This window comes from Stegastes partitus, unplaced genomic scaffold (assembly GCF_000690725.1).
Source record: "Stegastes partitus isolate 25-593 unplaced genomic scaffold, Stegastes_partitus-1.0.2 Scaffold3645, whole genome shotgun sequence".
Lineage (NCBI taxonomy): Eukaryota > Metazoa > Chordata > Actinopteri > Pomacentridae > Stegastes > Stegastes partitus.
Window position 1 is genome coordinate 35,027 of NW_007581376.1, and position 13,225 is coordinate 48,251.

A 13,225-nucleotide genomic window follows, 5' to 3' on the forward strand; every position below is an offset into this window, starting at 1 on the left:
GTCTGAGGTTATAAACAACGCACTGTCAAACTTAGTGTGACCATACAAGAGCTGGTGCAACTGAGTCCTTGTTGCTGCCTCTAAAATGGGGAAAGGTAGTTGGTCCTTGCGTGATTGTGCTGTCTCCGCATGCCATCTGGTGTCCAAAATATGAAATCCAGTGAGGCCCATCATCACTGTCTCAATCTTATAAATACAAATACTCCCAAAGGGGGCCGCCTTAAAATGTAGTTTTAAAGTCTGTTTCTGTTAAGTTGCCATCAGAATGAAGTAAAACAGTCCCTGAAACGTCACTTTAGGTCCCAGTTTTGAATGCGTAACTGGATCTACGCGGGCTCTCTGGACCCGGACAGAGTGTGGCCGTGCAGCGGGGAAACAGGGGGCGTGGTGGCGGCGTGAGGTCCGTTGGTGGAGGTCACCCCTCCTGCGGCCTCCCCCTGGTCTCCCGACGTGATGGAGGAGTCTTGGTCCGGGTCGGTCCCCCTCGCCCTCCTGCGGTCTTCCTCCTTCTTCCACTTCATGCGCCGGTTCTGGAACCAGATCTTGATGTGTCGCTCGGTGAGGCTGAGGGTCAGCGCCAGCTCCACCCGGCGCGGCCTCGAGATGTAGCGGTTGAACAGGAACTCCTTCTCCAGCTCCAGCAGCTGGGCGCGCGTGTACGCAGTCCTCGTGCGCTTGTTTTCCTCCGTCTCCGCCATCACGTAGGGCCCTAAAACACCACAAACACAGACTCAGTGTCCTTACACGCCATGTAGCTGTCATTTATCAAAGTTATTTGAACGTTATCGGCCTTGTTTGGACTCAAATCTCAAGTACTCTTGTAAACTCGCTGCACCTATTAATTATCAAGAAGTTTGACAATCGTGTTTCGTTTGTAGAAATGACCAGCCCTTGTTGGAAAGAAATGGATAAGTTAGGCATTGATCACTCCACCTGCAGAAACCACACACACACACACACACACACACACACACACACACTTGGACATGGTACTTACAATAACTTGAGAGTTAACCAAAAATTCAGAAACAACAAGTGATATGAACGTTATGAACCTACTTTAATTCAGGGTAACTTGCACATTTTTGGGGTGAAGGTAATAGGGCAAATTATTTTAGAGATTAGATAAGATTTTGGTGGAGTGTGCTTTTGTTTCCTTACGTATTCCTCATGCAGGGCGCGTGGTGGCCCACATCTAAAATTCATACCAGAGATCAAATAAAAACAGCAACACTGTAAAACCAGAGTTTACATTGATAAATTATTGTGGTTTGTGATAGGCTATCTGAGGGCACAAACATAAAGTCCCTCTAATGTGGTTTGGTCCCTGTGACTTGCACGCAAATGTTTTTTGTGTTGTTTTTTTTTTCGAAATAGAAAGTCAAAGAGTGAAAGAAGAGGGATTTGGTTTTGCTTTATGTTTCTATTTTTTAAATACATCCATCTACACATCATTTTTCTGGGACTTCCAATGAACAGTTTCTCCAAAAACAGGCATCAAAATCGAAAAAGTCACACGATGAAAATAAAGAAATAAATTCTAGAACTACCACCAAAGCTAGCCTATTATATATAATGAATAGAATAGAATAGAATAGAATAGAACAGAACTTTATTGATCCCTTTGGTGCAGACCTCAGGGAAATTGTTGAACTTCAAATGAGATTGAAAGCTCAGCCTGTGTTTTTTTAGCCTTATCAATCAATTTGTTTATAATAGTGTTACATTTAACATTTTGGTTTGTACAAAACTAAAATCACTTAGATTTGAATTAAAAGTTTAATCAGGGAAGAAAAACAAGTATCAGCCGATTTGTTTTTCCCTCTAGAAACACTCTTTGTCTGAATTAATTTTCACTGTGACTTTATAACCTAAAAAAAAGTAGATGCCACATAAAAGCAAATATATTTGTTAAATTGTAACAACGTTACACGACTGAATGAATATCCATTTAAGTTTAAATGCTTGCTTATTGTGACACTAGTGAGAGTTTTACCGCCTCCTCCCTGTTACATTGGATTTGTGTTTTAGAAACCTTTGCAGCTTACTCCATCAGCCACTTTCAAATCAAACCACATCCTATTTGTCAACTTCACAGTTTTTCTAAACTTCTACCTGATATTAAAATGTGCATTACTCTACAATGTTCCCAGAATTGTGCTTACAAAGCTGTGCGCAAAACTTAACCAAAAGGTGGCCACGGTGACGCATGATAATATCGACGTTGTTGGTCATTAATAAAATGCACCAACCTACGACTAAGTGAGTGAATCAGAATAAATGTTTATTTTTTGAAGATTTTTTTGGATACTAGAAAAATCAGAGAACTATTTAAGTACATTTTAGCTAAGGGAAACTTTCTAGGACGTATTTTTCCACTTACGCAAACGCGCTGGTTAGAAAGCTTGTCAAAATGAACTCCATTAGAAACACTCCTACCTCTATCAGAAAGTTTTAACAAAGTCAAATGTTCAGTAACATTTTAGTTTAGCTGATTTTTTATTTATTTGTTTATTTTTTTACATTAGATTTCAGTGTAAATACACAACCAGGCCCTTTCTTCCAGGCCCACGTCAATCAAAAGCGACTGTTGTACGTTTGGGTGTTTAACAACTTATTATATTCTACAGTCTCCAGCAATGTTTTGTTATAGACAAACCTCACATTTTTGTAACGATAAGACCTGTTAAAGCAAACGCTGACCTTCCGGGCCTTTTACAAATTGACTGACAAGGTAAACTGAAACACCCAGGTTCATATTGTTGGGAGCATGATGTCATTACAGCTCAGACAGAGTCCGCTGAAACTGACCTACTATGACTGCAGACTAATATTGTAAAAAATAAAAAATAAAATAAATAAAAACTGTCAATTTATTCAAATATGAAGCCTATTTTTAAAACTAAAATCAAGCACTTCTTGGAGAAATTCTGCATTCAGATTCCGTTTCTGGTCAGATTTCGCTCTAAAACACATCAGCTGACATGGTTGAGGGTTTACCTGCCCACTGGCCCTTCCAGGTGTGTGAGTGGGATTTGGTGGTTTTCATCCAGGGGAATGGGAGATGATATCTGCTTTGCTCCCCAGCGTCACCATAACCTGGAGGCTGGAGGGGCTGCTGTTGCTGCTGCTGCTGGATCCCTTGCGGGTGCTGGAGCTGAGGCACACCTGGATCCTCCCGCATGCCGGGCAAACTGTACGCAGGAGCAATGTCAGGAAGGCTGGCCTGCTCCAGGGCTCCCATGGACGGCGGTGTGTAGACGGAGTGAACCTGCCTGCTCATGTAGAGGCAGGGCGGCGGGCTGTGGCTGTACTCATCCCCCTGTGATCTCTGGTAGGCGCAGGAGTCTTTAAAAACCTGAGAGGAGTAATAATGATCTTCCCGATTCATGGCTTGGCGTGGACCGGAGAGCTGCGAGGCCGTTTGCGCGCACATGTAACCGCACCTGCGCCCTGCCTCGGCGTGGACCTTCAGCTCTACCTGCCTCTGGCGCAACTGCGAGGCCCTCACGGCTCCACACAGGTGTGTCACTCTGTCACCATGTGACTCTGCAGAGCCCGAGCCATTGGTTTCACTGTTTGCTCCCAGTTTCCAGGATATTCTGCAGCTTGCGGGATTTTTTTTTCTTCTTCTTCTTCAGTAAATTGAACAGTCAGCGCGTAAATCAATGCCACTCTGCAAATACCGCAAAGTTTACCTGGCGTCCAACATTGTCTGCGCGCACAGCTGCGCCACAGAACAGGTGAATCAGCGGGCCCTGCCTCCACTAAGAGAGGTATTAGTCTAGAGCGCAGGGAAGGAACACGTTTCTCATGTGGGACATGTTGGATTGTCCTCAAACAATGTGGCAATCGACAATTTATATGGATATACCTCTTGTCTGCACACTGTGGCCGATAAATCGATATGTATGGGCGCAAACATTGGTTGACCTGCGAGATAAGAGACCAGGATGGAGACACAGTTGTCTTGGAAACTCTGGTGAAAAGCTCAAACATCACAGCCCGTATTTCCACAGTCCCCCTCTTTTTTCATTTCTTTTCTGACGTTTAAAATGTACCCATTACACTTTTGTAAATGCATCATTTAACACCATTTTGCGCGCCTGTGCCACAGTCTCAGCGCGAAGGGCCCTTGGCGACAACAAACACAAGAGCTGCTGCTGCACTCTCGCCATGTTTGCTGGCCATTAGCCTTCAGCGGCCGCGCGTTCGCCCCATTAAACATCAGTTCTCGTGGTAAACCAATTAGGCTGGAGTGAGAAACTGAACTCAATTAACCGCCGTGGGCACGGAGCGTGTCTGCACAGCCTGCACACGTTATCCAACACTGTGGACCCTCTACTATAAGATAGGCCTAATCTACCTATTCTCAGGCAAATTGTACAGGAAGACCAGGCTTTTACCTCCGAAGAGTCTATCAATACACTATTTGCACTGAGTTCTTCAAAAGCAATTATGGCACTTTCCACGGTATCTTAATGGGGCACTCAGGGATGCAATAAAGTTCAAGCAAACCAATTCTATACAAAACACCCCCTGCAGAATGGCTTAATGGTGTTTATATTTGATCACTGTTTCAGAGAGGAAGGAAACAGTTAACCGAAGCTATTCCCCACTACAGTGGAGATAGACAACGTGATTTATGAAGCATGATGAACATTAAGCCATTTCCAGTCAGAATTTTTTGCATAATGGCCTATAAGGTGGGAGTGATGCAGCTCCGAGTTGCTGTAATAGACCTTTAATAGACACTTGTCACGTGTGTAAAACGCAGTGGAACAATAAAAAGGAGTATAAGCTCAAACACATGGAAACGAGCCAAATGGATAGCAAAGATATAAACAAGACTCTCAACGCTTGAGCAAATGTCCATCTGCTGGCCTGAAACCCAACAACCCCACAGAGACCTGTGGAAATACTGTCAGCATGGAATCACTCGACTGTTATTATAGTAAAGTTGCTGTTGGTATTACAGCCTTATTGAAATAATCCTTCCCTGAGCGTCAGGCACATGTAGGAGTGTCAGGAAAACATTTTTTTTTCTCCTTTGACAAACACAAGCTTTTCTGATAGCTGCTATACACATGTCAAAAAGTTGGACACGCGATAAAATGTGCTTACCCAGTGGCGACAGCAGCATGGCTTATGTAAACATTATGAGCAGTGAATAATGACAGAAGAATGACATTATATTTGAAATCAAACCTCCTCTATAGGAGAAACCAAACAATTAGTTGTATGAAGAAGGAGAGCACAAAAATCTGAGCTAAAAATAAAGGATTTCCTGGGAAAATAAAGGCCACTCAACCCTTTATTCACTCATGTTTTACTGAAAAGCCAAAAAAAAGAACATTAAAATGATGTTATCTTGACTACTAAAGGGATCAAACACAGTCTACTGAACCTCAACATATAAGCCAAACTCCTCTGTGGGTGCTGTTAAGTCCTTTTCTAACAGCAGGAATAACAAGTCTTCTGTCTCCTTCCAACACTCCAGGTGAGCAGGACAGATTGTCTCAGCTTGTCTGCAGTTCTGAGGCGTTTGATCTGCTACAAGCTCAGTTTCAAGTCCACCTCTGTGCTCCCTGAACAGGGACCGGTCTCTGGAGAAGCAGAGCTCCTCAACAAACAGATGTGCTCTATTCATGAAGTCTGTGTCTGTCTTTGTCTGTGTTCTGTCCATCGGCATGTCTGCCGTCTCTGTCGTCTCTCTGTCTGTAGTGTTTGTCTCTATCTCTATCCAGCTTCTTATCTTTGTTTTTGCGGCTGTCCCTGTGATGATGTTTATGGTCTGTGTGGCCTCCATTACTCCTGTGATCTCTGGGAGGTGTTCTGCTGCGGTCCCGGCTCCTGTCTGGGGACTCGTTCCTGTCCGGGGACTCACTCCTCAGGCGCCCTCTTGTGGTGGAGTGTCCGGTTCTGGGCTCACCGGTGCGCCGCTGCAGGCCGGTGGAGCGCAGGGTGTTGAGGAGGAAGCGCTTGTTGGTGCTCCGTAGAGGGCACTTCAACCTGACAGAGGTGTGAACAGACACATTTGTTTTAACTATGTGACAGTGTGACCCCACAGATTAGACACCTGCCGCTCAGAGACAGATGGATGGTCACCACTGGGATCAGAGCTAATAACTGTGACACCACAACACAGGACAGATTAACTTTAAAAGGTCCTCATGCACAGGGCTGTGGCTACCACTGAGGATACTGAGGGATTTTCTGCCCCTGTTCCCACTTTGAATCCATGTGAAACTGATTTAAAACATGTGAAGGGTATTTTATAGGCTAATTCCAGGATTAATTCCTCATCAGAATAAATGATTCAGTAGTTTTCCACAATACTTATATTCTAGCTAGGGATTTGAAACAGAATGTAGACACCTCGTTGTGTTACTTAAAATATAAAACGAGACTTACACTGGGGATTTAAATTCTTGACCTCAGAATTTATACAATCCTGCCTATGGCCATGCTAATTCTAAACTCTGATCTGTGAGAGGTTGGTATCCTATGTATGCACTGTACTCTTGGACTGAACAGCAAAACAGCAACTTTTGAGAAATTCTGCAGGTTAAGTTGCTGTTATTTTAGATGATATTCATGTGAATATCTTAGTCAACAAGAAAACTGATTTATGTAATGAAAGTGCTTTGTTGTGATTTATTATACATGAAAGTTGTTGTCATATCAGTCTTAGACTTTAATCTCAAGAAAACTTCTCAAATAACCAGTTATCAATTTCTTTTGGTTTGACAATTGTAATGGCAAAATCACCAAGACAAACGAAACAAACAAGAGTAACTACACAATGCAGTTTGCAAGATTTCCTGACAAAACCAGGATCCTAACATTTATCAGTATCGTTATGAAGCTGTTTTTACCCATTAATACATTGGTTATAAAGTTAAATTCACTACTTAGAAGGTTAGAAATGTAGACTAACACAAACTCCAACAAAAACATTGTTGAAATGCCCTTGTTTATTTATTTATTTACATGTTTAATTAAAGGTCGCCGGTTCGCGTCCTGGTGGGGGCACCGGGATCTTTCTGCGTGGAGTTTGCATGTTCTCCACCAGAAAACTAGTGTGACAACAGACCATTTTCATGTAGGCCAAGTACGGTAAATACATTTATGTGGGAAGAGTATGTAAAATTGTTGTCACAGAGTCTTCTGACAACTTGGGCTGCAACTAACTTAATCGGTTGATTAGTTTCACAATTTATACCTGAAATATTTGGGCTCTAAAATGTCAGAAAATGGTGACAAATGTTGATCAGTGTTTTCTAAAGCCCCAGATGACATCCTTGATGGTCTTGTTTCATCCTCAACCCAAAGATGTTCAGTTTACTGTCATAAAGGAGCAAAGAAACCACAAAATAATTCAATCTAAGAGGCTGTAATTAGAGAAGTTAGATTTTTTTTCCTTAAAAAAAATGTAAACCAATAAATTGATTATCATAGTAGTTGGTGGGTAATTTAAAAGCTATTAACTATTGAGTTAAGTGATCGGACATGCAGCTCTACTGAAAACTGAGCAAGAAAACTAATTAAGAATTAATCAGATAAACTGTGCACAAACTGAATCTAAATGCCCATTTATGAATGCAGTTAAGTGGATAAGTAACAATCAGACATGCACACAGTTGACAGATGTGTGCAGGCTGATGCAGATGGCATGTCAAACACATTGCTCACCATCCTGCAGGGCCCATCGTCTCTGCTCTCACCCGAGCTCTGTCAGTCTCCCTGAGGAGCTCGTCTATGGCACGTCTGCATGGGTAAACAAAGAAAAGCACAAAAATGAGTCATGTGGAGGGGACGAAACTGGGGAGCAGTCGAGGACAAAAATAGCACAAAACCTCAAGAGGGAGCCAAAGGGAGAATCATTTAATTAAGTGTGAGAAAACTGAGTTACGCAGAGTATGTGAGAGAAAGTGAGTCATTAGGAGTGAATGAGGGACAGCGCCAGTGTCCTGGTTTGACCTGAGCTGCTGAATCAGCAGAGTATCAGCAGAGGAGAGCCACTAATTTAGCCGACCTTTAACCACACGGCACAGCCAGCTAACGGTGTCTGTTTCCTTACAGTCGCCACACATTCACACTCGTCTTACAGCACAGTAAATACAACAGCTGTGGACCAAAAATACGCCTCCTGCACTCGAAGCGGCGTAACGGTTATGGAGGTAAACTGCCCCGAAGTGTGAGCAAACAGCAGCTGTACAGTTAACAGAGAGCAAACAGCGACACATTCACTTACTTTTCCAGCTCATTATCTTCTGCCATCACCTCCCGTCCGGCTACACGCTCACACGCGAAGTTAATTCAACTAAAATCGATGCTTGCACGTTAATTAACGCGACATCGCTTGTTTACCTCTCAGCAGGGTCCTTCCGCCGAGGACCCTCTGTTTTTAGCTGCCCTGAACAATGCCTGATCAGTCTGACGTTCACTAAGTCCAAAACCTCAACACAACTATCTTACAAAAGCATAACATTCATTTAAAATAAAAATCAAAAAATCAAAACCAACGTATTTTCCCTGCGATATGAGTTCTGATTTAGTTTATTGCGCGGTTAAACCAAATAACAAACCGGTTAAGTCACTGTTATGTATACGAACAACAGCTGTTTAGCCAAAGTGTTTGCCCGCAGGGACATAACATTAGTGTTATAAGTTTAAATGTTGAAGTTAAGACTCCAAAATTATATTAGTTAACTTACCTGACTAATTGAAATATTAAGGTTTTGACCCTACACTGTAAAACAGCATAAAGGAATTTAAAGAAACTAAATTTAAAGATATAAATTAGCATGACTAACTTAAATGTAGATCAAGAACCCAAAATATTATATATTTTAACAAATTTCCTGATTATTTTTAAAATTAAAGTTAAGACTACAAATGTATACATGGAAAACCCAACAAATCCAAAAAATTTCCTTAGCTGCATATTGATGGCAGTGGTAAGGAAAACTCTTTTTTTTTTTTAACACGGAGAGACCTCCAGCAGAACCAGGCTCAGGGAGGGTAGACATCTACCTCAACCACTATGGGGGAGGATAAAGGTAAAGAAAGAGGACAACGGAGGCAAACAGACATACAAAAAACAGGATAACTTAAACAGACTAGTGGGCCAAGTGGTTGCAGATTAGATCTGTGCAGCTGCAGAGGCAGAAATACATGCAGAGAGCTACTGGAAGAGAGAGAGGAAACTACAGGAGATACAACACACAAAGTTAATACCGTGCATTAGCGCATGGTAACAATGGCGAAACACGCAAATAGATCCTTTACTAAAGTGAAAGTATTACACTCGTATGAATTTAAAAATTCTTCATTACAAATAATAGTCAAGTAAAATCAGGCAAGTACAGCAAAATATACACAACATAACAAATTAAGTATTCCTTACACACCACATACTCATATTATGAGTCAATAAGCTGTATTTTAACTAATAATCAGTTGATATGTTTAATTTACTGTCTTTACTGTTAATCAGTATCAGGTTTATGTGGTGTTGTATATGTCGATACTTTAATCTCCAAACTAATGATTACATAATCTAACAATGTGCATAATCAGGAACTTTTTATTAGCCTGTAGATGTACCGGATTGCTGGTTTATTACCTTAATGATTTATTACCATGGATATCTGCAGACTTGGTGTTGTATTTGAAAGTGAGACACTCCTTGAAACACCTCGAAACAGCTTGTACACTAAATGTTGGTTATCATCTACAACACATCACTGACAATATATTTCTAAAGCTTAAAGCTGGAACTTAAAAAAAAAGAAAAAACTCTGAAAAGTAAATGGACTGGACTTATATAGCACTTTTATCCAAAGCACCTTACAGTGTGTTTCTCATTCACCCACTCACACACACACACAGTCATACACTAATGGCGACAGAGCTGCCATGCAAGGTGCTGCCTGCCATTGGAAGCAAGGTCGGGTTCAACGTCTTGCCTAAGGACACTTCGACTGTGGAGGGGCGGGGGATCAAACTGCCAACCTTGTGATTGGAGGACAACCTGCTCTACCACCTGAGCCACAGCCGCCCTATGTAGTCGCCATATAGTGAAGTCAGGTCACCTGTATTGTCATCCAAACTCTACACACAAGGTATATAGTGGAATGAAATTGTATTCGTCCCAAGACTGATACACACAAACTAGTCTACAACATTACATTGATCGCAATGCAACATAGCAAGGCATGTATCTGAATGTCCTCAAGGCTCGATTATTATAACACTCTGTAGTCTGGTCAAGGTCAGTCCTCACTGTCTTGTCCGTAGCTGCTGCAAGACTCCTGACTGGTACCAGCAAAATGGAAAGCATCACTCCTGTTCTAGTGTCCCTGCACTGGCTACCTGTTAAATACAGAATAGATTTCAAGGTTCTTTTATTTGTTTATCAAGCCACACATGGGTCGGTAACCTTTACAAACACAAACTACTTTTCTACAATATACAGAAGAAAAGATAAGGAACAACAACACACAGAAAACGACCTGAGTCATTATCTGGATTATTTTCTTTTGTTTCTTTTTCCAACAAAGTTCTCAAAACCATTTTGACCATAGACACCACAAATACCTATTTATTTATTCACTTATTCATATATTTATTTAAATTATCATATACATTTTGGGAGAGGAAGAAGTATATCTCCAAATATCTAGTTGAAGTTTTGATTGGTGTAGTAGTTCTTTCCAGTTGGGTGAGCTTAAACATGGCTCTGTTAGCTTTTCTCAGCTTAGTTCCAACAAGTGATCTGGTCACATATTTAACATATAATATATTTAATCTCATTTATAAATGGGATTTCTTTAATGACAGAGTGTATTTTGTGTTAGAATATGTTTTCCATCAAAAATAACACAGAGCAGTGTCACATTTTAGCAGTTGGCAAAATAATGTAATTTCTATGACCACTGTGATTCTGGGGTCAAGTGTCACTGTACACAATGCCATAGCCCATTTTATGACTATATACTCATGTACAGAGATTAGATCTTTGTTTCATTTTGAAAAAAAAAAATCAGTCTGCTTCATTGAAATAGAAGTTAAAGGGACAATATTGCCAAAGCGTCAATGAAAACATGATATTTTTCATTAAAGAAACAAATAGTATGCTTGTGCATTAAAAGATCTAATATATAAATGTGAAGGCAGAGTGTGAGTTGTAAGGAGACTGATTTCAGCTGTCACATGCAACAGAGCTGACTGGCTCTCAGGCTATGCTCTGACTTATTTTTCTGCTTGTATTCTGCAGATTCTACACTTCCATAGAGTAAAACTGCTGCAATGATAGGTGTGAATATTCTGAGCCTAATCCTACCAGGTGAATCTGTGTCCAAAGACTTTTTTTTTATAGAATAGAAAGCCCTTCTTCCCTTCTCTCTGAGATTGCTAACAGCCAGACTAAAGTTACCTGCAGACAAAATTTTCAGGCTTTTTAGGCAGTAGCTGTGTGTTCTTTAACAGTGGAGCCCAGTAAAACCTGTTTTGGGTTCAGATTGCTTTTCAGCAGTGCATGACCATTGCATTGGTTTTGGGTTATTATACATATATAAAAGGTACTCTTTGCAAAGCTTGACTGTCATTTTAATAACATTCAACCCACTCAATAAATTCACAAAGGCCACTTTTGGGTGATATTTTTGAGCAGGCGGTTTGTGAGCCACCTCTCACTCTGTCGTGGATTGGCAGCCTCAGGCCCCGCCCACTCCCCGTTGACGGACAGCGGTGGGCGGGGTCAGCGCCGCCAAAGACACGGGGGCGTTTTCGTGCGGGTTTGCGGAACGGTCCGTTGCGGTGAATGCGTGATCGAGGTCCCGCGGCTGATTATCGTCCCCCCTCGTCGGGGCCGGAGCGCAGGGCGCGGAGGAGCAGCCGGAGCAGGTAACACCACATCTGCATTCAGCGCCTGCATGAACGGTGTCAGTGTGTGGCTGGCTGTGCATTCATATCGCCGCTGTCGCTTCATCTGTCCTCGCTGCTCCGCTTGTGGAGGGTGGGATGGAGTCAGACAGATGGGGGGGCAACGGGGTTTTTTTTTGTTTTTTGTTTGAAAGGATCTCGGCTAAACAGATGTGTTCGCGTATCGTTTACATCATGACACTGCAGTTTGGTCCGTTGCCAAAATAAATTAGGACTGTGACAGTGAGAGAGAAAATGATTGCAAATCCCAATTAAACCAGTGTCAGTTTTGGTTGTTATCACTGCATGTCTGGCTGTTGTGAAAAAAGCAGCCTATTGCAACAGAGCTTGCAGAACAGCAGCAGCAGCAGGCCTGTTCTTGCAAGTGGCTATAAGAGCCTTTCTGGATTTTTTAAGATAAGGGACGGCGAGATGGGGGTTTTATGAAAATGTAGGCTAAGCCAACAGGACCTGAGATTTTAAATCTGTGGCCTGAAACATCATTTCATCTTCTTTGAAAATGTAATTCCTGCATGTAGCAGCCCATGTGCTGCAAGATTAGATTGTCATCTCTGAAAAATGAACAATGAGCAGGGACAGGTGCAGGGCCAAGACTGTTATTTATTAATATAGAAAGCAGTGCAATGACAATAACAGCATGGCCTTGGACTCCCACACAGACACACACACACACACACACTGGGATTAAAAGAGAAACATTTCACAAGCATTTGCCAGTCTTCTTATTACTTGTGTAGAGGAATCTGTTGCAGCAGAGTCCAGCTCTGTTTAAAATAGATTTAAGTGCTTTTCATAACTGCTGCCACAGTGAAAACCTGAAGACTTTACTTATTGATAAAGACTATTCACAGGGACTGGTACCTAAAAAGCGCCTGTGCTTGATGTGTGTGTGTGTGTGTGAGTGTGTGTGTGTGTGTGTGTTTGCTTTTGCTAGTGTAGACTTATGCTTGCATGTCCACAAGTCTGTGTGTGTGAGATGTGGTGATGTCACAGCTTTGTTATAGAAACAGAGAAGCCTTGTGTCCTCATGATTAATTCATGTCCAGCTGCGGGATAGAGACAGAAGCAGCCAGTCACACACAGACAGGAGCACGTACTAAAAGGAGGCTGAAATAAGTAACTACCGGTCCGGTAGCCAAGGAGACAGGAGAGACAGGTTGTCACAGAAATGGGTAGCCACGGAGACGAGACGAAAAAAGTAGCAAAAAACGAACCAAGGGGACTCTCATCATCACTGTCTGACAAGCTTTCAGGCTGTACCAGGGAGGAGCAG

The 13,225-nt window shown here is 42.0% G+C and overlaps 2 protein-coding genes across 2 annotated transcripts; both read right to left on the reverse strand.

Annotated features, from left to right (window-relative positions):
* Positions 1-300: 300 nt before the first annotated feature.
* pdx1 (pancreatic and duodenal homeobox 1) lies at positions 301-3,391 on the reverse strand. The gene is made up of 2 exons (XM_008306357.1): positions 3,001-3,391; positions 301-709 (listed from the first exon to the last, which is right to left on the reverse strand). Exons 1-2 carry the CDS (start codon positions 3,389-3,391, stop codon positions 327-329), a joined length of 774 nt encoding a protein of 257 aa, XP_008304579.1. The 3' UTR covers positions 301-326.
* A 1,337-nt stretch (positions 3,392-4,728) lies between these two features.
* si:ch211-140b10.6 (uncharacterized LOC103376018) lies at positions 4,729-8,389 on the reverse strand. Its single transcript, XM_008306359.1, has 3 exons — positions 8,258-8,389; positions 7,696-7,770; positions 4,729-6,012 (listed from the first exon to the last, which is right to left on the reverse strand). Exons 1-3 carry the CDS (start codon positions 8,281-8,283, stop codon positions 5,643-5,645), a joined length of 471 nt encoding a protein of 156 aa, XP_008304581.1. The 5' UTR covers positions 8,284-8,389; the 3' UTR covers positions 4,729-5,642.
* Positions 8,390-13,225: the final 4,836 nt, after the last annotated feature.